Source organism: Vombatus ursinus, unplaced genomic scaffold, assembly GCF_900497805.2.
Source record: "Vombatus ursinus unplaced genomic scaffold, bare-nosed wombat genome assembly UNPS02014830.1, whole genome shotgun sequence".
In the NCBI taxonomy this organism is placed as follows: Eukaryota; Metazoa; Chordata; class Mammalia; order Diprotodontia; family Vombatidae; genus Vombatus; species Vombatus ursinus.
The window spans coordinates 31185022-31212412 of record NW_020954608.1 but is presented as its reverse complement, the minus strand read 5'-3'; the positions used below and the strand labels follow the sequence as shown (position 1 = coordinate 31212412).

At 38.2% G+C, this 27391-nt stretch overlaps 1 protein-coding gene across 7 annotated transcripts in view; it reads left to right on the top strand.

Annotated features, from left to right (window-relative positions):
• Nucleotides 1–27391, top strand: part of CELF2 (CUGBP Elav-like family member 2) — a 619768-nt gene that overhangs the window by 537350 nt on the left and 55027 nt on the right. For all 7 annotated transcript variants that reach the window (XM_027838841.1, XM_027838842.1, XM_027838840.1 and 4 more), the window contains 4 exons: nucleotides 7091–7170; nucleotides 11496–11654; nucleotides 15800–15863; nucleotides 27180–27314. In XM_027838841.1, the coding sequence (XP_027694642.1) occupies nucleotides 7091–7170; nucleotides 11496–11654; nucleotides 15800–15863; nucleotides 27180–27314 (438 nt within the window). The remainder of the gene's footprint in view (nucleotides 1–7090; nucleotides 7171–11495; nucleotides 11655–15799; nucleotides 15864–27179; nucleotides 27315–27391) is intronic.

The window sequence follows — 27391 nt, the reverse complement described above, 5'->3', positions numbered from 1 at the left end:
TAAATAAGTTGATTAAACAAGCTCATTTATAATCATTTGTTCTGAAATGTAAAGACAGACAGTGGTCTGCTTTCCCCCCTCCAATTTGTGGAACCCAGACTTTTTTTTTAATATAGGGGACTGCTCCTGAATAAGTATATTTGCTAAAAGAACAATTTTTGATGCCTCTATTTTGCTTTTATTAAAGAATTACAATTTTCAATCAAATTTTAATAAAGCATCTCCTATTACTGGCACTGCAGACAAAGGCTTTCAGCATTTCTGTTTCCAACTCAATGCTGGCTCAGCTATTTTAAAAAAAACGTTTTTTTAAAAAATTAAGTAAAATAAAATAAAACCTGGGTTTACTTGAAATACAGTCCCTATGTCTGCACTAGGGAGCTAATTATTTAATGAAAAAAATTTAAACCCATTCATTTGACTATGGCAAAAATGTTGGTTTAGCGATCTGATTTTTTTTCCTATTATTTTCTGATTACACTGACAAGAAAAGAAGCCATATGTGCGTCTCGCTCTTTCATTTATTTCTACACCCCTTTTCTATATTAATATACAGCTGAAATTATCACCAGTAATTGTTGCTTAGTAGCCCCTGTGGAATCAGCAAAGAGATCCCCAAGATAAAATAAGGTCTAAAAGTTTTGGCCTAAAAATCCTTTTGACCCAACAGCCCCATTTGAGTATATGTGGAGGGTGGGGGAAGCATATGCATCCAGACTTATGATTTCATTAGTATAAGCAACACCCAGTGATGAAACTCTGTCTACCAACACAGATGGACAACTCATCAATATCTCACAGTCTCTTAGAGAGTTGTCTGGGTCACTGAAAAGACTAAGTGACTTGCTTAGGTCACATATAGAATGTGGACCACAGTATAACAGAGAAAAGGGCTTGAATTCAGATCTTCCTGAGACCAAAGCTATCTCTGTGCCCCCCCCACAACCCTCTTCTAATAAGTGATTTCAACAGAGGAGCAACATCACAGTTATTAACAGGACCTCAGTGAAGAAAAAGGTCCTACCACAGCTCATCATGCCCAGATCTTTCCTGTGCCATGGTTGTTTCCATAGCATTAAAACCTAGTATGCCAGTCATGACTCTTAAAAAAAATCCACAACCAGAAACATTCCAAAGTGGGAAATTCCAGCTTCCATAGCTTTTAGTGTGCTATCATGGAGAGAGCACAGGATTTGGAGAACTTAGGTTCAGGGTCTGCTATTTATACTACCTTTGTAACCCTGGGCACAAACTTCTCAACTTCTCTGAGCATCTGCTTCCTCATCTGTAGAATCAGAGGGTTGAACAAAAATAGGTTGAGAGTTGGAAGAGGACCTCAGAGGGTCATCTAGTCCCACATCTTCATTTTACAGAAGAAGAAACTGAGGGCCAGGGAGATGAATTAACTTGCCCAAAGTCATAAAAGCAGTAAGATCTCTAAGTGCCCTTCCTGATATAAATCCTATTAGACTCATTTAAGAAGTTTTTGTATTATTATTTTTAATTTTTACTTTTGTCATATATTCATTCTTGTTGTCATCATCCGCTGAGTATTATACGAGGAATTTGTTCAATAAAAGTACATCTTAAACATAATTCTTAGCCACAGGGAGCTTATAGTCTGAAAAAAAAAAGTTATAACCAAAGGATGAAATACATTATCTGGAAGATATTAAACAAAAATCCTTATTTTTTACTAAGAAATCTAATGATGAAGAGTACAGCCAATACTGGAATAGAACAATAAGCAGATTGGATACCATCAAAAACTCATCATAATAATTTAGTTTGATCAGGATTTTTATCTAATTTGCTGCAATAAATGCATTTCCACGCCATTAAAATATACATTTACCCCCATTATTTTTGCAAAAACCTTCTTTTACTATTTTACCTTATTAGGAAACATAGTACAGGGACTGTTTGGAGTGAAGGTACATTATAAAAAACCAAGTTCCTGAAGAATTCTTCAGATTCCCATATAGCAGAGGGAACTCTCAGTCTCTTGATGACTGATATGAAAGGGTAGGAGCAATGTGTTAACATGTAGAGTACTGAATTTGTAGTTATAGGACTGAGATGCAAATCCTCCTTCTCTTAGGTACTACCTGTGTGAATTTGAACAAGTTACTTAAGTTCTCTGGGCCTCAATTTACTCATCTGTAAAACGAGTGGGTTGGACTTGAGATGACCTCAAAGGTCCCCTCCAGCTCTAAATTTATGTGTAGATAGACAGATTTGTATATGCTATGGATACATATATATACATACATACATGCCTGCCTTCATTAAGGAAATATGTTAAATGTCACATACCCATCCATTCTTAGATCTTCATCTTGAAGTTACATTCAGAATTCTGGTCTGAGACTCAAAGTTTGGAAAGCTAACACATATATTCAATAACATTAGCTCATTGATTTCCTAGGATGACCAAACTGGCATTTTTCCCCTTTATTCCATATCCAGGTTCTACTGAAAATTACTGGCCCTGTTGAAAATTATCCATTTTGGCACAATCAGTAAGATCTTGTCCATTTCAGCGGCTGACTCTACAACATTTTAGTTACATAGATGCCATCCAGAACTTGGTCAACTCTAGAACCCAATAATCGTCTGAGATGCTTATTTAGGTAGAATATGACATGTGAGGGTGATCAGTAATTGCAGTACCAAAGGCATTAGAAATTTAACTACCACCATTTTCATCAAATCTGGGACTAGCCAACACTTTCCCCTCTTTTCCCTGGGGGTATCTGACTTAATCATGACTTTTAAGATTTCTTTCCTTTTTTTTTTTAAATAGAGAGGGAATGGGGTTGTTTTCATTCTATGTCTTCCCCTTGCCCAAATGCCCAGATATTTGAAAACCTACACAGAATAACAATGTAGATAATTAACTAAATTTTTAAGTCTTTGGAGATCATCAAAATTAAATCTAAGCTCCATACCACGTAGTATTATACTTTTGCCCAGCCTCTGAATTGGGTCCAGAGCCTACATCCATTCTTAGACGTCTTAGAATCTTACACATGTCCATTAAAATCTTAAACTTCACATCACTGATGATGTGTCCCTACTTTTTAAGTGAAGAATTTAAAATTTGGTCTTACACTTGACATTAACCTCACAACATCTGAACTCTGATAAAGATATAGTGAGAGTAGTCTGTCAAATCTAGACCTTTAGCTAAGTAGAAATACATAAACAGAAAGTCTTTCATGGGTGGAAATATACTTCTCACTGGACCCACCATTTTTAACCGTTGTTCTTCCAGTATGAGCTAATCATGCTGCTCCCGCTCTTTTCATATAAATAGCTGAAAGGCCCCAGCCGTTGTGCACCTCACCATGCCTTTAAAGGCTATTCATTTTTAATTATTTTAGTCAGGAGCAGGAATTCACCTAGTTTTCTAAAACAATTCTCTAACAGCTCAGAGAAAAGGCAAAACACCTGAGTTAAGATATCCTTTCAATTGAAATGACAAGTGTAATAGATGTGTTCCAAAATCTTCTCCGTAACAGGGCTACATATTTTCCTCAGATCCTGTGTGTAGGAAGAAATTACTTTGAGAAACCTTTCCCCAGTCAATCATTTATCTGTTCTAGCAGGTGAGAAGGCAACCTTGCTGAAATAAGTGAAATTCACCTCCTTTCATTCCTATTGGTGATCTCTGACATCTTGAAAAGTGGAGACAATAAATAATTGCCAAGTAAATTATGGGCTGACCACTTTTACAAATTCGTTCTTGCAATTATATATTTGAATATTTGTAGGTATGCATGTCCTTGCTGTTTTGCTACCCTTCGCCCCCCAAATACTGCATCATTATTTGGTCCCTTAACTTCCCCCCCCCAACCTAGTTCCTTCTTAATATTTGCCAGTAGTCAGAGACATGAGGGGGCAGCACGCTCAAGAACTAAAGATTTGCCTAACAGAATCAGAGCTACTGCTCCATTACATCAAGTTGGACTCTGCCTTCTCCCAGAGCTGATTTTGTAGAGGTCGGTGATAAACTTGGCATAACCTTTGCTGAAACCCATTGAGGGAGTGTCCTTGGGGAAAGGAGTCATCTGCCAACACTATGGAGCAAGGAACTTTTGTGACCCCATGCCGACGAAATCCTCGAGATCTTGTGTCCACTCGCCTTGTTTTTTTTCATTGTTGGGTCTCTCTATTTTTTTAAGGGTGAAATGAAAATCCAACCATCTTACTCTGATGACCTCCTGTTGCAGAGAAATTATAGAGGTTAACAAGCCACAGAACTAAGAAATGTTTGTCTCTGGAGTTAACTTAATGCTTGAGAATGGCATGGAAATTGTTCAACATGAGATCCCACTTCATAAATGACACAGTAATTTTCCCCCCTAAGTAACTGAACACAGAACACGGTATATAGTACTTGACAGACACACCAGAGGAAACCATTTCTCTGTCATCCCACCACTGCCAATAATAATAATTTTTAAAAGGTTAAAAAGTCATTGGATTTGTCAGGTTACTTTAGAGGTTGGGGGGCTGGGGTGAGGATTTTACAATTAGAGACATCAGCTGAGCTTTTAATTGCAAGTTTCATAGAGAAAGGGACACTGATTTGAGTTTATAGAAGCACAATTTTATCATTCTGTGGCAAACATTTTTCTATTGAGATCTGCTAAATTGTAACATCTTTCTCCCTAAGTTACTTAAAGTAGTTGAGCTGGTTTGGAATTGTGGTAAATGCATAAACTGTGCCTTATTGATTTTTGTTGACATCTTACATGCTTTTTAAAAAATACATTCTTATCCTCCATTTGACAACTGTCAGTATAGCACATGCTTCTGGATAATAAGAGCAAATGAAGTGAATGAAACAATTTTCTTGACAAAAAAAAAAAGCAGTATTATTCAAAGGCACTCTATGATTTCTAATATGTCTCCATTAGATTGTTTTCTTTTCCCTCCAATGAAGTCACAAGATAAGAAATGGAAGAATAAAAGCCTCCTAGTGTTATTTCCTTGGTTACTAATATTAGTAATAAATAGAATGTTTTTGAAGAGAGATTACTTTGAGAGTGATGATAAATTCAGTCCTCTTAATTTTAGTGCACAGCTTTAATAAGGAATCTAACAAATACCACGTTCTCTTATTTCCTACATTACACACGTTAGCTAGAATGTCTTATAAAAAACTTGTAACTTATTTTACTGATGAATATGTATCTCGATAACATCAACTGCAGCCAATGTAGCTCCATACACTTTGTATAAATAGTAAGCCTCATCAACTGTTATGGTGTCTGAGAAATATAGGAAGCCACAAACACTGGAGCTATCAATAAGGCAGGCTTAATTCAAGCTTTACAAGACTAGCTTAACAGTGAGATAAATATACAGAAAGAGACAGACATTTTCCTATCCCTTATCTATATCTATCTATATATGCATATGTATATATAGATACATAAATGAGTTTCCTCTTGTATAATGGGGTTACTCATATTAAAAATGACAATACAGCAGGATACAAAAAAAATGCATTGACTTTTCATGACTTTGCGGTGATGGGCAGGTATTGCTTTATCTTACTGTTGTTTGATTAAAATGTTAATACAGTCTTGACTTGATAATCTCACCAGGTACACACAAAGCAAAAGGAAAAACAGAGAGAGAAGTCATGTTTGATGCCTTACAAATCGATTTGCATAAACCAAACACTCTGCTGGTGGTTGGGGTGTCGAATGCTTTATTTTGCTCATTGGCCACAGGGGCAATGATATTGTATTTGTTGATGCCAGAATTTAGCTTTCATGCATTAGCTCTGAAATGACAATATGCTTCAGCCCTCTCTGTGTTTAGCTCTGCCTCATTTGGAAATCTTTTAAGTAGTAATAATAATAATGTTTTGAGGAAATTGAGTGGAACACTAAATTATTCTCTGATACCTAAGTTCAAACTGTGCAAGGCTAAAGAAGCTTAAAATCAATGCACTTTTAAAGTCATTAGAGATCATAAATGAATTAAGTCTGTGTTGCTTTAGCTAAGCTTTTAGTGTGCTGTGGTATTATTACAAAATCAGCCTGAATCTGCATTAATTTCACAGTCTTTTTCTCTGAGAAGCCCAAGGGTGCATGATGAATAAAATGTAAATTTCAGAAGGCAGTGTTTTTATTAGTTAAAAGGGCAATGAGCCGTGCAGGGGGAATGTTGACCTGCGTGGTGGCCAAAGCTGGTACAAGTAGCAATAAAGGGAATAACTCAGGCACTAGAGACTCGGGCTATCCTACAGCAGAGCAAGGAGACAGTCTGCAACAGATACAAGTTCGAGGCATATCTAGAGCATGTGTTATTTCTCAGGTCAGAGCTCTGATGCATTTCATAGGATCGCAAATTTTGAAAGTCACAAAGATTTCCTTCCAAAAAAGTCCTTATGAATTTTAACATTTCATGCTGTTGAATATTCTCACAGTAATAATGCCAGTTATTCCTAGGAGAAATGGATAGTTACTAAACATTTTATACAGAGGTCTTCTTCGTGCTTATGCTTAAATAGCCTCATTATACATATATATGACAATATTTTTATTTTGATTTTTAATTCCTCTGATCTGGCAGAGAACTTTACCCCTGGCATTTTGAACTCTTCAAACTTTGTTTGCTAATTTGCCCTTGGTGCGAGAATTTTATTTGTTATTGCTTGAGAAGGAACAATAAAATTTGAAATGCAAAGCCCTGGTATGCGGGTTCCCTGAGTGAAAAGATGATCTGCCAGGGAGGAAATGTAAAATACCAACTTTTCCTCTTAGAAAATGCAAACTAAACCTTGCTCCTTTCAAACCCTGTGGCTAAAAAGGATCCAGCTCCTCCCACGTAAAAATAAACTAATAAATAAATAAATCTTCCTGCTTCGGTCAGATTAGCAAGTCAGCACTGTGAGTAAGAAATAAAATCAGCCTAAAACAAAACCGAGAAGTTGTTTATTTTTATGTACTACTGAGAACAGTGTCGTCTTGTGGCAGTTCTCGTAGACTGTGTTGGTTTAACAAGCGTCCAACCCTTTTGTCTTGTTGTTTTTTGTCTTTCCTGCTCCCTGTCCCCTTGTTTCCCACAGGCTGTGCGTTTGTCACATTTTCTACAAGGGCAATGGCACAGAATGCAATCAAAGCCATGCATCAGTCTCAGACCATGGAGGTACTGTATCATCTGCCCTTTCTTTGTTTTCTTTGTGCAAATGATTGGGAATGGTAAAGCAATACTCTCCTGTGTGGATCTTTCACATGACAATCACAGATTTCAACTTTCACCAACTCTCTCTCTCTACCTCCCTCCCTCTCTCTCTCTCTCTCTTTCTCTCTGATTTTTTTTCTTTAACGAGTTGAAATGTATTTAATAAGAGGCTTCCATTTAATTCCAATTCTAATAAATATTTAGGCTTTTTGTTTCAGTGGCATAAGTCTCACGTGTGAAACAATGTCTGATTTAACCAATGGAGTACCATTCGTTACCAAAAGGACCCAATTGATCCTTGAAGGGTTTGTAGGTAATAAAAAATGAAACCCAAACTTGGTTTGCCCTATATTAAAAACCCACGATATCTTACATAGGATCAAAAGATATTTAATTCCTCCGGTTAAGCAGAGTTAACTTGTGCACAAGTCCTTAAGCATCGAATTTGGGGGAAAAAAATGAACATTTCTTCTACTTTACTTATTTCATTAAAATGCTAATTCTGTCACATGCCACTGACAGGTTGGATTTGTCTTCTTACCAGAAAATGATAAAGGCTTGCATAAGCATTCTTTAACATCCCCCCTGCTACCTTTCAACAACTGACTTTTCAGTGATGAACAGTGCAAAGAATTAAATTTTACTCCCTTAATGAGAGACAGTGGCTTTAGGGAAAAAAAAAGAAATTTACTGGTGTGGTTGGTTTTTGTTTTTGTTTTTGTTTTTTTAATCCCACCAAGTATTGACAGAGGGCTATGCACTTTTAGTCTATGATTTGGGTCGTGGCCTTTCAGAGTTTTGCACAAAAGCATCCCAAGAGTGATATGCCTTTACTTATTCTGTATTGTCAAATAGAATCATTTGAGAGTGCATGTTCTACTGTATTATGTTTACTGTATCTTTGTGTATGGGTGATCTTTTCAGAGGTGGCATTGTGGTGTTCTGTTCAGCTATGTTTATTTTTTAATATATATTTTTAAAATGAAGACCTTTTTAGTTTCCTCAGTGTGGGAAAAAACAGTTAATTGATCTGTTTGGGGTTCATTTTCTTTTGTTCTGAGGAGGGTGGTGGGGGAGGTATGAGGGAGGGGGTTGGGGGTTTTGTTTGTTCTTGCAATGCTGGGTCTCCCAAAGCATGCTGGGAACCAAGTGATCATCATGCGTCACATCGTTCAGGCAGTTTTATAATGAGTGAAAAGGTGGGTGGAAAATTGGAAAAGAAGTATGCATGATGTTGTCACTAACTGTCTCCTGTACTTTTCTGAGTAACAACATTAGCATTGAAAAAGCTATTATTGTCTTTTTCAAACATTCCATTTAACTTTGAAATTCCTACCATATCTTATATAATCTATGTGTTTTCCTTTCAGTGCAATGCATTTTTAAAGACATCCCCCTCCCCTGCCTAAAGGTAGTCTTACAAGTGAGTCAGCCATGATAGGAAACAATGAATAGCAGCATTTGAAATATCTAGGAATCTGAGAGTGCCCAAGGTAGTCACATATGTACACATCTCTAATAGGATATAGTTTCAGTCTTTTTCAGTCCATATTTTTGTAAGGAAATGTAGGCCAGCCTTATTTTCTGCTAGATTTTATTTTGGACAAAAAAAAAAAATGTTGTTGATGAAAATGTCTTTACATGTATTATTTTCTATGTGTTTAAAAAAAAAAAAGGCAAGATGATGGCTTTCACTCCTTTCACTCAAATTGGCCCCACCTTAGAGAGTTTTTCAATTGAAAAAAGAACTCTTTTCTCCCTCAAAGTCATAGGAAGGTTTAAAAAAAGCCCCGCCCCTTACTACATCCGCTTTTAATTAGTGCGGAAAGTGATAGGCTGTAGAGAATGAGAACAAGTGAGCTTTCTAAGGCTCCCTATAAATGAAGACAATCAAGATCATATAAAAGGGGAGACTGGGAACCAGCAGCAAGACTAAGGAAATAGTAGACTTTTGCTGTAAAAAGAATACAAGGGTTGTAGAGAAGGGATGGGGGTGGGGGTGGGGAATTTGCATTGTTTATAATGACATTCCGAAGTAATTCATAGCCCTTGGTTAGTAATATCTACCACATCAAATAAGCTTGAATTTTGAAAGCTAATATTCAACCTTATAGGGAACTTTAAAAAAAGGGGGGCCTTTAAGCACTGTGTCTTATTTTTTTCAGTTCCAAAAATTGAAAGTTATGTATTATAAAATCAGGTTTCAGTTAGGCAAACCAAAGTTTTTTTTTTTTAATTTCATTATTTTCAGTACTTTGCCACACATCATTGACTAAGATGTATTTTCAAAGTGAGATCTGAAGTCACAATGATGAGGACGTTAATGCTTAAAAAGAATGCGTCCTTGGAAATAATTAATTTCTGTATTATGTGTTCTCCTCTCTCCCTCCCCTTCCCGTTGCTCTCTCTCTTTGTTTAAGCAAGTCATTTTAAAAAGCCATAATCACTGGTCTAATTTTTTGCTTATATGTCAGTTTTTAATATTTAAAAAAGGAAAACAACAAACTTGCCATTAGGAAGAGATGATACAATTTGTTATGGAACAAATCTGACATAGTAATAACATCCCTATTCCCATACAAAACCACTTTGCTGTATAATTTCCATGTTCAGAATGTTTTGAAAGTGATGAAGTGGTGAAATATGGAGGAGATGACAAAAACTGAGTTATAGATTAAAAAATGGTGGCGATATTGTTTTTATGTAATTTACTGGCATTCGGCATTCTTAACTGTGATTCGGGATTCCTGGGCTGAGTGATGATTTGCTAGAAGCGGAGCACTGCAAGAGCCACCTCATTTTTCTTACATTTTCCTCCAATTCTATATTATTCTTTGAAAGAGAAATGAGTACCCCAAGTATGCTAACTACAATATCAAGCTGTAAACCAGTATCCACCCAAGGTGATCTGAACAGAGAATGCAAGTTTATTTTCTGAGGAAGAAAGAGAATTATCCTATAGGAAAAGGGAAAAGTTCTTTTTTAAAAATTCTGAGAGAGAGATCTGTTACCAAAAAAATTCTTTACTTAATGATCTGGGTGGAATTTCTCCCTTTTACTTTAAGCAAAACATAAAATATTTTATTGTGATAGGATGCGCAGGCTAACTAAAGTCAGGAAAAATGGAAGAGTATAGCTCTGCTGACTATTTTCCAAATTGCTAATTTTTTAAAAGATCATTGAGAAGGAACAAAATATCTCAAACATGAGATGGTATTGCTATAGTTTGCTCAATACTTCTGTCAAATGTAAAATTATGTTAGGCTAATCTCTAACTTAATATTCCTGTTCTCTTTATAAGAGTAGAGAAATGGAACTCTCCTGTAGACATTCCTAGAATGGTGGGATGTGCTTAGAAAAGAAGAAGGGGAAAATCTATTGTTTCTCCTACTGCATGAAATGCAGTTGACAGAGTCTATCTTTTTTGTGTTTCAGCTCTGGTGATGGCAGTTAGGGTGGATATGATATGGTAAGGGGAGCAAAGGTTTTATGGGCATCAGCCAGCTATTTTGTATACAAAGAGAAATCTCATGTTCCTGCTCTCTCACTCATTCTTTCCTCCATTTCCACATTCTTAAAATGAAGACCACATCCTCATGCCACTGTTCTCTGGATCTGGCTATTGTCAGGATCCTAGTGCTCAAAAATTCATGGCCCTAAAAACATAAACATGGCCTGATCTTCAGTAATCAGCCTGTCAACATGTTGCTACTTTGATGTACTTATAATAAAATCCTTTTAATTCTAAAACACACACACTCATACACACAAATGGGGAGCTAAGAACTAATTAAATGCATGAGAGACTTTTTCATTCTTGTTACAATTTCACTCCTTATTTGTCCTTGGCTGATACGTGGGAATCAAACATTTGATAATCAATCAACGTTTATTAAATAACTACTATATGCCAAGCACTGTGGTATAGAAACATACAAAGAGATAAGTGCATCTGTAAGACATATGAGTCAGGAAGCTCAACTAAAGAACACTGATAAGGTCTGTTGTCTCTATGAGAGTCCTGAAAAAGGCTGAAAAGGGAGAGAGAGAGAGAGAGAGACTTCAATAAAGAGAGAAAAGGAATTCCACAGTTCTGAAAGAAACTTGGGCATGAGTTCTATTAAGTTCAGGTTAGTGTTGGGGACTCAGGAAGACTCCAGGTCAGTCCAGCCCAGCCCATCCACTGTAACCCAGGTTACAGAGATCCCAGATCGGTCTACTCCAGGAGCAGAAGAAAATTCCCTCTGTAGTGTAACTTCCTCTTCATTTTCCAATGTGTCCAACCACAGGGCTGTTCTTCACCTATTGTGGTGAAGTTTGCTGACACCCAGAAGGACAAAGAACAAAGGCGTCTTCAACAGCAGTTGGCACAGCAGATGCAACAGCTCAATACTGCCACTTGGGGGAACCTGACGGGCCTGGGTGGACTCACTCCACAGTACCTGGCGGTAAGTGCATCAGAAACATAGTCTTCCAAAATATCAAATATTGACACACCCCCATGTACTTTAAGATTACTTTTCTTCTCTTGGCCACTCCAAGAACTTTGGTGGGGTTTGTTTATATTTTGCACCCAAAACAATTACCCAGTTCTCGATGGATTGTTAAAGTTCACCTATTTAAATTGAGTATCATAGCAATTTTAAATCATTGGCACAAGAGTTGTCTCACATATGATGCAGGCTAGGCTTCCTAGAATCTGCATCACGTACTTCCTAGAATCTGAATGGGCTTTAGATTCTAGCTGCAGGTTCCCCACCCCTATATGTAGCCTAGCTTGCCTCATACAGGTATCCAAAATAAATGAGCCCTCCAACTTAGGTTTGAACCTTTATTTCACTGAAAGCCAAAAGCTCACTACCTCACAAAGAAGTAACTCATTCCATTTGTAGACAGTTCTTCTGGTTATAAAATTATTTTTTAATTGAATCAAGTCAACAAGCTTTTATTAGGTGCCAGCTTCTTGTCAGGGATGCAAAGAAAGTCTCTGCTCAGATGTCTCCATCTTGCTTACAAAGACGGCACGATTTTGTCCAATGCTATGTTAAAAAACAATGGGCAGCTCGGTGGAATAGCGGAATGGAGAGAGTACTGGGATTGGAATCAGGAAGACTCACCTTCATGAATTCGAATCTAGCCTCAAACACTTAATAGTTATGCGACCCTGAGCAAGTCACCTAACTTTGTTTGCCTCAATTCCTCATCTGTAAAATGTGTTGGAGAAGGAAATGGCAAAAAGCTCCATTATCTGAAAGTTTCCCTCCAACAACCTTGTCAGATAGGCAGTACAAATATTATAATCTCTGTTTTGAACATAAGGAAACTGAGGTTCAGAGAGATTGTTAATTGCTCAAGGTTAGACACCTAATGTCAGAAGTAGGATTTAAATCCCCATCTTCCTTTCCATTAGACTGTCCTGTCTTTCATTTTTTAAAATTAAGCATAGTAGGATGGAATAAGACCCAATTTCTTTCCACTAGAAGCTTATGTGCTAATACAAGTTAGAATAGAATAAGTGCAGTTGAGAAGTTCAAAGTGCCATTAGAAATTTGAGGAGGAAGAGATCATGATTAGAAAGTAGTCAAGGCTTCTTAGAGAAGCTGCCTCATGAACAAGGGTAGAAAAATGACAGCCAGGTTGCACAGTGGTTAGAACACCTAACTTGAAGTCAGGAAGATTCATCTTCCTGAGTTCAAATCTCAAGACTTACTAGCTGTGTGACCCTGGGCAAGTCACTTGCCTCAGTTGCCTCATCTGTAAAATGAGCTGAAGAAAGAAACGGCAAACCACTCCAGTATCTTTGCCAAGAAAACCTCAAATGGGGTCACAAAGAGTTGGACACAACTGAGCAACGACAACAAAGAACAGAGATGGGAATGAGGGCTAGGGAATAATGTGGTAAAAGGCACAAGGACATGGGAATATAAAATGAGCGAGTATTCCATTTGGACTGAAATAAGTGGTTTAAGATAAAGCATGAAAGATAGGTTAGATCCAAATTATAGAGGGCCTTGATATTATGTACATAATGAAGAGTTAACAGTATTTTTGAGTGGAAGGGTATGATAGCAAGATTGCATAGGCAAAAATGTCAAGAATAGATTAGAGAGCAGGATTTAAACTTTGAAAGGAGCTCATCCAGTCTGTCTTTTTCTACAGATTAAGAAATTCAGGCCCAAATAAGTTAAATATACTTGCTCAGTATAACATGAGAAATAATTAACGTTTGGGATTCAATTGAGGAGATACCTGAAATCCTGTTTCTCTAAAGTTTCCTTCAAGTCCCTTTCCTTAAAGTCCCTTTAAGGTAGGGATTCTTAATCTAGCATCCATTAGTAGATTTCAGTGGGTCCATGAACTTAGATGGAAAGAAAATACATCTTCGTTTTCACTAACCTTTAGTAGAATTTTAGTGTCTTCTTCAATTATGCAGATAGGCAACAAACATTCTGAAAAGGGGTTCACAGGCTTCACCAGGCTTCCAAAGAGGTGTGTCAGAGTGCCTTCACTTACCTCGATCAGTGTCACACAAATTCTCAAACAATTCATAACAGAATTAGTTTTGACTATATCTCTAAAATATATAGAGATAAATATATAGATATAATATACACACACATACATTTTTGTGATCCTAAGCATATCACTTTTCCTCCCTAGGCTTTGTTTTCCTCATCTGAAAAATGGGGGGAAGTGATTTCAATGATCTCTCAGGGCTTTTTCATATCAAAAACCTCTATAGATTAGAGGGGTATGTGTGTATATTATTGGAACTTTGAAATATGTCCATTCTTAACACATATCCAACTTAAAAATTGTGTCTCTAGAAACTATCAGGACCCAAACTTCACCCAGGGGACAACAGTTCCCTATAGTATGTTTTACAGATCTCTAAGTAAAATCCTGGAAAATATTTTTAAGTGATCAGTTGATTTTATGGCCCACCAAATACGCCAGAATTATAAGTTTAAAGTTAATAAATTCAGTGAGCATGTGGTTATTTCTAGGTATGACTGTTTTTATTTTTTTAACTTAAAAGTCAAGAATGATCTTTCATATATGCTTAGGCTTCATAAATGCAAAGACACATAAACTGTGTTTATATTACATCCACCATTTTTAGATAAACTGATAATTGGAGCAAACAAGTTATTTTAATAATTTTTTAAAATCACTAAAGTTCATCCATACTTGTGCTGGATTGGCCAAATCAACCAGTAGTTTAGGCATGACATGGACAGAAACACACGCACATATATGTGTGTGTATATACATATATATACATACACATATATATATATATATCACTGTATACCTAATGATGTGTCTGTAGCTTCTTCTATGTAGGCAGAGGAAAATTTATCATTTGTAAAAGCTCTCAAGGAATCTCTGGAGACCTCCTCACAGATACATTATGTTGTTATTTGCAAAGATTCTGACATACTTATAATCCATTGCTTCGGGCACTAAAGCAACCTCTCCAGAGTTTTGACCAATAATGGATTTTGCTGTACCACTGGAAGACATCAATTTTAACAGTATGACCCATAGAAAGAGGTAATACGGTATGGTGGGGTAAGCACTGACTTTGGAGCCAGGGAACTTGGCTTCAAATTCTGGCTATCAACCAATGTTGGACTAGTCTCCAGACTTCTGTTTCCTCATCTTTGATCAGTTAAAGTGGTTGGATCCTCTATGCCTATGGTCTCTTCTAGGGCTGAGTTCTCTGACACAGTTTCTTGTTATTAATGCTGTGTGTGTGTGTGTGTGTGTGTGTAGTTGGCTGGTACCAGGTGTTTTTCTAGTGACCCATTAGCCAATGAATCTGTTTTCACAGAGTGACAGAGAAATCTAAACTGGGAGGGAAGATGAGGGGATTAGGGGAATGGACCTTGATTGACAGGGGTGAGTTATGGTACCTACTAGACTATAGAGAGTTATAATTAGTCACGCTATGTTGATTTCAATAGATTTAACACCTGGTTGTTAAAAAGAGTAAATTGATTAATTGTTTTAAAGCAGCCATGTTATTGAGTTTCCCCAGTGTCAGTGTGTTTCTTAATAGAGATTAGACATTAATATGGATTTACTGCACCGACTCTAGGGACCTGCAGTCCATCAATAGGCAACAGTAGGCAAATATGTAAAAGTGAAGGAAACTACATGTGCGCGTACTTAGTTTCATTTGGAAGGCACTTAATGCCAAACTTTGTGGCTCAGTATTTGGAAGGGGGTGGGGGGGTCACAAAGAGTCATGCCACTGAAATGACTCAGCAACAACAACAAAAATTTTTCTTGTTGCAGGCAGTGAGGTGGCACAATGGATAGAATACCAGGCCTAGAATCAGGAAGTTGAAATCTGGCCTCAGACATTCAGTAGCTGTGGGACCCTGGGCAAGTCATTTAACCCTGTTGGTCTCAGTTTCCTCACCTGTAAAAAATGTGATGGAGAAGGAAATGGCAAACTACTCCAGTATCTCTGCCAAGAAAACCCCTCAGAGGGTCATGAAGAGTCGATCATGACTGAAATGACTGCACAATAAAACAACTTTTATTGAATTCCTTTTATGACCACGTATTCTTTCACTTGCAGCTTCTGCAACAGGCAACCTCTTCCAGTAACCTGGGTGCATTCAGTGGCATTCAGCAAATGGCTGGTAAGTCAAAAAACATACCTTGACTTCTAATAGTATAGCAATTTCTGAGACCCTGTGGGATCTTAATCATTAATGGTCTTCAGATTAGGTAAGATGGCAGACTGAGCAAACCAAGAGATAAAATAGAGAAAAACATTTGATTTGTTACCAGTCAGGTTATCAGTTTGATGTAAAGGAATGAATGCTGGACATAGAACAAGGAAATCAGAGTTGACTTCAGCATTCACTAGCTTTCTGACCATGGGCAAGTCAGTTACTATCTCTGAGCCTCAGTTTCTTTATCTGTATGGAGCAGATTTCTGGAAGCCCACTGATGAAGGGGACCCCAGTGATAACGTGTAAAACTGAGATAATCATATTTGCCTCCCTTTGCCTTCTCTACAGGGTTGTAAGAGAAGTGCTTTGTAAACTTTAAAGCACTATATAAATCTTGACTATTATTAGGTACTTAAATTGGGACTGGCTCTGGGGTTGGTCTCATCTCGGGCATTTAAATCTCAAATTCATTACAGTCACAAATTGAGAAGTCTCCTTAGTTGTATCCTCTACCAGCAGCAATGAAGCAACTTTAGGATTACAGAGGGATTTCCAACAAGATTTCTCTATCCAGACAGCCAAATTAATGACAACCCTCTAACATTTTAATAATAGGCAGTCAATAAAAATGTTCTGACCTTCTTAATGAAAGCCAAGATTACAGACCTACCTTTGATACAAGTTTGCAATCCCTTGATAACCACAGACAATTAACTGGATACCTTTTTGGACTCCAGTACCCGGGCTGACAGAATTGTGCAACAGAAGCTTTTATCTCGAAGTATAATCTTTGGTCTCTAGAAAAATCAAAGTGTAACTGTATTTGAAAGCTAGCTCGCTGAAGGATTTCTTTTGGTAATGAGCTGTGCTGGTAGTAACTGAGGTGTAGTGATTAGTAAAAGGTCACCCCCACTGTGTGACCTTCCATGCTGATATCCTAACTTAACGTGATGCCAACGAAGGCAGTATGGGCAATAGATCAGAACACCAATGCCCATTACACCTGCCACGAAAAGCAGTTAGAAAGCTTTTTCCTTGTTTGATACCAAAAGGGGCGGGGGAAAGAGATGGCAGAATTGGGTATGTGGAAAGCAGATTCAGTTTATTTTAATCATGGACACAGAGAGAGAATCAATGAAATGAGACCTAAGTGCCCTGAATAAAAGGCCAAGCTTTTTTATTCATCATTACCCTCCTTCCCCCCCCCCAAAAAAAAGCCTTTTTCTTTCATTTCTTTTTCCCTTTCCTTAAACAAAAATCCCATCTTTGGCCTCAGCCTGTTTTACTTTGAATGAATCTTGAAAGACTTTTAATGAGTATAGATGGGTTTCTCCCCATAGGTGTTCAATTCCAGCATGCCATTATTACAGTAGCATCACAGACGAACGTTAACTTGTTGTCCGTCCATCTAAATTGGCCTGTGGATGACAATATTGCTGAATGAGCCTCTATTCCTGAAACCTGCCAGCCCTGCCTACACTCTCTATTGCATTGTTTCTGCTCTAGCATTTGAGCCATCGGAAAAACATGTCTTAATGTGATGAAATGAACAGGAGTCATTCAGTAGCATCCTTGTCCTGCAGCTTGGGAACTTGGCCTTGGAGCCCACAATCACGTTTAATATCTAACATCTTTTTAGTTCCCTTGAGTGGCCTAGCAAGGCAATAGGAAGACATGCAAAGGGAGTTTTCTAACATAGAAGGGCATGTGATCCAAAGCATAGGTCAGGTATGTTGTTGCTGCTGTTAGGAAATGGTTAGTTTTTCCTCCAATAACCTGAGATCTCCTAGATCCAATATTCAGGGTTTTCCTGACAGGATGACCTGGCACTTCTGCTGCCACACTTGAATTATGCAGAGAAGGTCATTGGGTCCTGAAGCTACTGCCAAGGGTGTTATTTCCTATGGGCACAGTGGCATGTCATTCTGCATTAGGATGCTGTGCTCCTCTACCTCGCCAACTACAGGTCAGATCATTAGTGCTTGTATGCATCATGTGCTCATTTAAATATTGTGTTTGTCTAGAGGAGTTATTCCATAAGGCAATTCCTTCACTTCATGCCCAGGCTGCTGAGCAGATGGTTAATTTAATGCCACTCTGTGTTTGCTCTGGGCCTTCCAGAATATGCCTTTCTTGAACCTCAAACATCTTAAATTCAATAAACTGAATCTCAATTGGCTGTGAAATCAAATGCAGTACAGTCGTCAATCAGCTCTCATCATCCTACACTTTCAAAATGTGAGAAATGGACTGTAGGTGCCACAGCTCTCTCAGTTGTTTCTACAAAGGGAAGAGTCGTCCGTCACACAAAGGATTACAGAGTGAGCATCTTCTTAAATATTGTAAGTGTTGGTATGTTGCTCTTTGCTTTCTAATAAGAGTAACCTGGATGTGTTCCTGCTCTAGCATCCTCTTACAAAGCTGCAAAAGGAGGCGGAATTCTTTACTTTGCCTCTAAAGATAAACCAGTAGTCCTTTGAGGTCAGCCTTGTGGGTTAGTGATGGCTCTAGCAGGAGACACACTGAGGTTGATTGTGGATTGAGCTTAAAACAGCTGCTCAGAGTCCTTCTCTTCAAAGCTCAGATTTGATTGTTCGGGTATTATTAAGACATACTGATATCTGATGTTAAGCATTTTGGGAACAAGACACACCTAAGTCACAGTACTGGGCACCCAGAAGATCAAACAGTCAATTAACGAGCAAGAACCTGGTATGTACCAGCCACTGTGCTAGGCACTGGGGGTATAAATACAAAGACGGAAACAATCCCAATGCACAAGTACATCTGTTAAGAATATACAGAATAAATGTGAAGAGACTAAATCTAAATAAATACAACGTGATTATATATAAAGTAATTTGGGAGAGAGAGAGAACTAGCAGCGGAGGAAACCAAGGAAGGCAGTGCTCTGGATGCAACCTGAAGGAAGAGATGGAGTCTTCGAGGCATAGGCAAGGAAGAAGTAGAACAACCCCTACTCTCAAAGAGCATAATTACAGTCTCTCGCATGAGACAAGTAGTACATAAATATATGAAAACATATATCAGTATAAACACAAAAAGAATCAATCCAAATAAATATAAGGGTGTTAAGGAAGAGAAATACATGTTGATTATTGATACATGATGGCAGGGGGCGTATGTTCAATTCAATTCAGTAAGTACCTACATAATGGAATGCAATGTATAAAATTTAAGGGGTCAGTCCAGCCAGGAGAATTTCAGCAAAGTGAAATGTATTTTTTGAAGCCGATAGTATTTTTGTTATATGCAAGCTTTCATGCCGTAATGGTCCATCTTTCAGGAGACTGAGAGGTTTATAAACAATGTGTAAAATGCTTAGTTCCTACACAATAAAGCACTTTGCTGTTTGGGTAGAAAATAAAACCACAGAAAGAAGAAAAATAATTTTTAAATGACAAGACACTAAGTAATTGTATCAATAAAAATCAAGAGACATGAGATATGTTTTTCCTCTCAATCTCATTATTGCCCTTTCAATTCATAATTAACTTTAAACATCCATTATTGTTTGGTGAAAAGGGGAACATATATTAAATAAAGAACCTAAAAGCAGAAAATGGGTTGAAATCACATCTTTGGGAACTGAAAGCTTTTAGGTACTTTTATTTATTAGCTTTATATTTCCTTTGAGGTTTTTTTTACCCCTTCGCAAGCCAAAACTTGCTACAAACTTTCCCATTTCTCAGGAAGCTTTGATGTCTGGTTTATTGGAATTTCTGAAACCTCAAAAAGGGTCCTGCTTGTGATATCTGGCTAAGATTCCGGGGAGGCAGGGGTTTGATTTTATCTCTGTCTTTTCTGTTGCTTAATTTCTTTGTAACATATTTTATCTCACAAGAAAGTGTTAGGAACATGCCATATAAGTATAAAAGACATGAATCTTGCATCTGCCATTTATGCCATTCTGTGTGATCTTGGACAAGTCATTCAAGAGTCTGGGGCCCTCATAAATGAAATGACAGTGAGGATGAACTAGTAGCGCCTCTAAGATCTCTTCTAGCTCTAAATCTGTGATCCTGTCATCTCCCTGGGGTCACTGTTTCCTCTCCTGTAAAAACAGAGAGTTGACCATGATACCTTCCCATGACCATCTATTATGCCACCTCTCTCCTGCCTCAGGCTACCACACCCAGCCTACCTCTCTCTATGCCACCCTTCTAACCAAACCCAAAACCAGGCTTGAGGGAAGGCTGCTCTGTTTCAGCATTTTCAGGTGACTTTACAGGTAACAATCAATTGAGGCCCTGTAAACTGAACTGTAGTGAAGTTGACCTGAAGCAAAGTACTGACTTGTCTGTCCATTATGTGAGTCACAACCTTGGACATACTTGGCTCCAGTAGTGCTACTAGGAAAGAGAAGGACAGAAATGTTGATGGGAAAGCTGCATGCCCCAAATTCTGGAAACCAACTCGAAATGTATGATTTTGAGGCAGGTTGAGAAGTAGAGGATGTAAGGAGAAAAATCATATTAAATGAATAACAGAGATTCTGGAACTATCAGTAAAGAGAAGGATATTTTTGTAAAGCAGAAAAGGTCTTTACTCAGCAGTAAGCATCCTTTGATAGGGCAGTTCTCAAACTTTTTGATCTCAGGACCTCTCTATACTATTAAATAATATTGAGGGGACCCCCCAAGAGCTTTTGTTTATATGGCATATACCTATGGATGTTTATTGTATTCAAAATTCATCTGAATATTACTATGAAAATAATTTTGACCTCACAAACTCCCTGAAAGGGTCTTAGAGACCTGAAGGGGTCTCCAAATCACAGTTCACTCCAGGATGAGTAGAATCCAAAGACTCAAAAAAATTTCATGATGAGAAAACTTGATTTTTTTTTTTTTAAGAAGGAAAACGGCAAACGGCAAACTTCCACAAACGAGGTACAAGTCATTACTGGTTCTCCAAGAAGAATGCTTTAGTGTAACAAGTTGAAGAAAAGGAAGAGAAGGAAATGGGGGGGGGGAGGCTGGGAGAGGGAGTAGAAGAGAAAAGAGACACAATACCCTGGTCTGATCTGAGAGGCTTACACTGGGGACGGTACCCAAATTGACAAAGTAGAATATTGGATTCACTTACCAATGGAACTTGATCTGCAACAGTCCAATGCTACAGAAATTTCCTACGAATGTACTAATAGGCCTTATGAGAATGTTCTATAACCATCCATCTGTCACTTTTTAACAGACCTGATTGGCAAGCACTTGTAACAACTGACATCTGTTCTTCCTTATTGATATGCAGATTTATGGTAATTGCTATGAACAATAAGACACAAAATTACCTAAGGTGAACATTAAATTAAATTTTCATGCCCTTCTCCTTATAAATAATTTTTTTAAAAAATCTTTAAGTTTCAAGCAAGAATATTGTGCAATTGTTTTTGTACCTAATTTTATTGTTTGGTAAAGGGTTTCCCCCTCCTCCATTTGCTAAATAACTGAATGAAAGTTGAACTCCTATATTACCAACTTTTTGCCAACTTGATAGCACTCAGGTGAAATTCATAATAACGTTTTAACCTAAGGATCTGGTTGTTTTTTTTTAATTCACTTTTCATTGCTAATATTGTCAGCCTTCAAAGAACTGCAGCAATTTCTTGCTCACAAGGCGGAAGGGATGCTGTCTCTCATTATAAAAAAGTACTCTTCCCAGGATGAGCATACTTTCAGGAATTATTTTTGCTTCTTTCTCCTGGGTAGAGAGTTGTTTGCTGTGCCAGCTTCCTGCCATGGTGACTGCCACTCTGTGCGGTGTTCTGAATTTTTGTGTAGCAGTAGTTGAGAGACAGAAAGTGTGACTGGGGAGGTAGTACGTAAGCTGCCAAAGGAAGGAGGTGACAGGGTGGGAAAGGAACAGGAATGGACCCTGCATGTACATCCATACGTTTTAGAAAGCCGTAAAGGACATTGCTCCCAACTAAATAACCACAGCAGCAATCTCTTGTAAGTCTGTTTGACTACTTGTGACACCTTCCCCCACCCCAAGATTGACTCTTCTACAGAGAGATAATTCAGATTTAGTAAGTAAAGGGGAGCTCTCTTACTCCCAGAAGAGAGAACAGTGGAGATTCTGAGACTGTTGGTACAAAAGAAATAGATAATGTGGTGAAATAGAGAAGAATGATTTACTTAAGGAGGATGACCTACTTAGATGTGAGGACTGAGAATATAGAATGATGTCATTCAACCTGGAAAGCTTTCTTAGATGGTTTTTCTTGTGCATTTTACAAAATTTTCTTTCCTTGAGGAATTCCCCTCCCTCCCTCCCTCTCTCCCTCTCCTCTCCTCCTCCTCCTTTCCCTCTCTTCCTCTTCCTCACCCTCTCCTTGTTCCTGGTATTCAAAAAATTGCTTGAAAAATTCTCCAAAATGGGGAAGACTTGGGTAAGATGGTAAGAGAAGCCCAGGTACCTCTGAACTCTAGAAGACTGAGGTAGATGTGTTCTTTTCATATACCTTTTCAGGGTATGTCTGGTAGAAAGAACTAAAAAGTCAATTAAATATACAAATATCTTAGAGGAGAGAGCACTGGACTCAGCATCAGGATACCTCTGGTCTCATTTTCCTAATCTATAAAATTAGGGATTGGACTACATTGCCTCTAAGGTCTCTGCTATTTTAGGGAATAAAATCTCAGTGCTCTGAATTTTTTGTCATAAGCTTAGAGGAGACAAATTTATTCATTATACAAGCATGATTGGAGCAGGAGGAAGGGAGAGAAAGAAAGAGGTGTGTGTGTGTGTGTGTGTGTGTGTGTGTGTAAGAGAGAGAGAACAAGAACACACCAAGGACAGTTTATTCCCCTTTCTTGGGATTCTCTTTGCCCCAAACTATTTCTGCTTACGTTTTTATAGTAATCATGAATCTAAGACAAAGGTCTATGGTCTACATTAAACAAGAGTACAAAGTTCGATTGTAGGATTTGCTTCGCCATCCAGAACTGCAGGAATGTTAATATTGGGAGGTATACCCTTGGAGCTGCTTAGTCTTCCTGGGGCCATTCGGTCTAGTCAAGGATGGAGAAAAAGGTAAAGAATGTTCTTAGATTGACCTTCATCTATTTTCTAGGAATTCAGGGTTGCTCCCTGAACTTGAAGTTTCTCTTTAGAAACAGTGATAGGCCTTTGACCAGGATCAAACAACAGGACTTCAGAGCAGTATAGTGCCTCCTAGAAATTTGATTAAGTACTGTTATTTTCACTCAGGAGAATCCCAATGGACTCTAGACAAAAAGAATGACATCATACTTTACTTGAAGAGAAAAGCTCAGAAATCTCAGTTCTTGTGATCCTATGATCCCCATTATAAAGAGATAGGAAACTGAGGCTCAGATTGAGAGGGTCCAAAAATCTTTTGGTGCATCTACATTCACAGAGAGAGGCACTAATACATCTATTATCAGGAAATATAGGTAACCTTAAGGAAACAAGAAGTAATGTTACAAACTTGTCCCTTTCACTTAAGATTCCCACACAGTGATAAAAGGCTTTGGACTCAGAACTAATACAATCTTAATTTTCGTGGATAGATAATTGGGAAAGTGTAGGGAGGAATGAGAAGACTGTATTTCTGTCCTTCCCCCACCCTCTGAATCCAGAATACATGGGTCACTTATCTTACTTTGTATAAACTCACTAAGAGCTCTAACAACTTCTCTACATTTTCCTCCATTTTATTCCCCTGTACTTGTCTCTTTGACATTTTGCACCAGAAAGTTCAGCTAAGACTACAGGTAACTGGTAACTGACTAGCATAGACTAATCAGGGGTGGGGAATCTGCAGCTTCAAGGCCACATGTGGCCCACAGGTAACCCACTCCTGGACTAAGTAAAACAATTTATTTACATGCTAGTCTTGAGACATAGAATAAGGGAAAGTACTATTTTTCTTTTGTTCTTAGCCCAAGGACTATATCTAATAGATCTTTAACAGCACTGATTGTAACTTTCCTTTCTCTCTCTCCATCCCTGCCTCAACCTCAAATGCCCAAGTCAGTGCTATGCTGTCAGACTTCAGTGTTGGAAGAAACCTAGCCATAACAACATAACTAGTATGGAGAAGGGTTAATATGTGTGTTAATATGAGAATGCTGAAAAGTTTAAATCTATGACCTATCATAGCTGGGGTTCCTACAGTGGTTAGAGAAGGAAGCTAATACCACCACCTTGAGAAAGCAGAAGATAGCTTAAGTAATGTTAGAGAGGGAGGTGAACACTATAGCCTTTTGTTCATAAGTGACTGGTTTATCTTTATACAGTGAAGATAAGGAACAGATTCCATCATTTCATGGACCATTTGGCCTCACTCTATGCCACAGAGTGTATTTATAGTTTTAACCCATAGTCTTATAAATGCATCCTTTTGGTCCCAAGTGCTCTCCAGATTAGGTTGAAAACACCTTTGTGCCAAGTGCTTATTTGTCTACATGTAACCCAGAAAATCACCCAAGATTAAAATGTGAGGTAGATAAGACTGGCATCTGTCTCTTAATGTGGTAAAGTGAAAACAGCCCTGAAATTAGATACTGTGAGTTCCACTTACTAATTACATGATCACAAGCAAATGACATCTAATCTCTGAGCCTCAGTCTCCTCCTCTATAAGATGCAAATAATAATACCGCACAGTGTTGTTGTTTTTCTTCCTAGATAGCATAGTAGATAGACTTATGGACTTGGACCCAAGAATAACTGAGTTCAAGTCCAGTCTCAAACATTGATTAGCTGTGTGATCCTGGGCAAGTTCTGTAATCCTTTTGCACCTGTTTCTTTAACTGTAAAAAGAAAATAATAATGGAACCTATTTCACACGGTTGTCATGAGGATCAAATGAGCCATACATTGCTTGTCAATCCTTAAAATATTACATAAATATTAGTTATTGTTGTTATTTCTGTCCCAGAGGTGAAGGTACTCTTGCAGTATCCTGAAAGCAGGTCAGAAAGGATGAGAGATGAGGCTATAACCTGTGACAGCAACTCTCGTAGTTGAGGCGAATACGAATGGTTGGATATGAATGCCTGTCATCTATGAAAATAGCTCACATTTGTATAGCACTTTAGAGTTTTCAAAGGCCTTTCCTCTAAATAACCTCATGGAAGGGAACTTTAGGAACAACTAAGGACAGAGCAGGTAGCATCTCAAATAAGAAGATTAGAGAGCTTTGGCAATATTATTTAGTTAAAAAAAAAAAACCAAGATGGTCTCTCCCCTTGTCTCTTCCTCTTGCCCCACCCCCAACCATCCCTTCCTTTAATCCTCAGTTTCCTCGTTTGTAAAGTGGGGATAAGAAAAGCACCTACCTCCTAATGCCATACCACTCTCTTTCCCCTCTTCCCATTAGACTCAAGACTGATCAAATATAATTTATTTTACTCTCTATTGTGTGGTCCCTTAGAGCCCAGGCTGTTGGAGAGATTCTCAAGGAATCAGAATCTAGGAACCTGGCCACTGGCTTTTATCCATCTGAGCACAAACCTTCCACTTGGCAGGTTCTGTTTCCTCTCTCCTTTCCCTACTCCTGCTCCCATCTTCTCACTTTTTTCTTCACATTTTCCACATGCTAATCCTGGGAGTTAGTAAACTGAGGAACTGAAAAATGCTCGATTTTTTTTTTCTGGGATGTTGATATTCTGCTGGTTTAGGTGACATTTAATCTTAAAGGTTGGTTAGGAATTTTGGAATACTTGCGCCATATAATGGAGAAAAGTGGCTTTTTTCGTCTATGTCATGTGCTAAACTCTGGAATATGATTGAGGTAAAGATCCTAGTTCAAATCTGGCCTTGGACACTTAGTAGCTATGTGACCCTAGACAAGTCACTTAGCCTCTGCTTACCTCAATTTCCTTACTCTACAATGATGAGGATAAATGGAGATAATAATAGCACCTACTTCCCAAGGTGGGGCACCAAGGTGGTATAGTGGATACAGCACTAGGCTTGGAGTTCAGAAGACTCTTCTTTTGTTCAGACCTCACCTTAGACACTTACTAGCTATGTGACCCTGGGTAAGTCATTTAATCCTGTTTGCCTCAGTTTCCTCATCTGTAAAATGAGCTGGAGAAAAAAAATGGTGAACCACTCTAATATCTTTGCCAAGAAAACCCCAAATAGGGTCATGACGAGTCAGACATGACTGCAGGTCACATTTTGACTTAGAAAACCACATATTAACATTATCTATGTTTAATTGTATTTGTTTTTTTTTTCATTAAATGTTTTCCAATTATAGTTTAATCTGGCTGGAGCTGTGCAAGAATTTTGTGGCCCATATATAGGCCACATGTTTGACACCTCTGGTATTGAAAGACTTTCTCTTCATACTTTAATCTAGGTCCATAAAATGATTTTAGAGATGATCTAGCCTAATCACTTCATTTTATAGATAAGGAAACTGAGACCCAAAGGAATTAAGTCTTGTGCCTAAAATCACACAGCAGGTAATGATAATTGCTGGCATTCACATAGAGCATTAAGATTTACAGAATTTTTTATGTGTTTTCTTATTTGATCCTTACAACCTGTGAGGTAGTTGTTATTGTTATATTGCCATTTTACAAATGAGAGAACTGAGGCTAACAGTTCAAATGACTTACCCAAGGTCACACAGCTTATTGAAGGAGATTCAAACTCTTCCTGCCTCCAGGTCCAACACTCTTTCCCTATACTACCTAGCTACCTGTAAGTTGTAATAAGAAGTGGAGTGCTGGGATTCCAGTTGGGATTCCTAACTCCAAATTCGGGGCCCTTTCTGCTACCTTCTGTTGTCCCTTTGCACCAGTGGACAAAGCTGGGTTATTGAGAATAGCCTGAGTAAGGCAGGCACTTCTAGATGGCACTACATTCAGATGGTACTATTGATAAAGCATGTCAATTCATATACTTTTTTTATTTGGTCAGACTTACCTAGAGTATTTCACTATACCCCAAACAGTGAAGGAAATTGTTCTGCAAGGCTAATGGCATCTCAGTTATTGAAGTTTGGCTTCCGATGAAAAAAAGGGACTGAAGAAGGCAGCTGCCATCCACGTTGCGGCTTTCTGTACACCAAATAGAAGGACTAATAAAATTTAGCTTTAGCTGTGTATGACAGAAAAGGCCTGAATTGGTGGGCAAAGAATATGCCCTGATCACCATCTATGAAAGATGGTAACTTTAGAAGCCTTCTCTGCATAGGAGACTGGGCAAAGCAGTCAGACCTCCCCTAACCATCACCCTCTTGCTAAAGCTTTATTTTTTGTTCTCCGTGCAGGCATGAACGCTTTACAGTTACAGAATCTGGCAACATTAGCTGCTGCCGCAGCTGCTGCCCAAACCTCAGCTACCACCACCAATGCAAACCCTCTCTCCACAACAAGTAGTGCCCTGGGAGCCCTCACAAGTCCTGGTAAGAGAAATTCCTCTAATTCCAAATTTTTGCAAGGCAAAGACCCTCCATCGGTCCATAAACAAATGTTGTCCGCT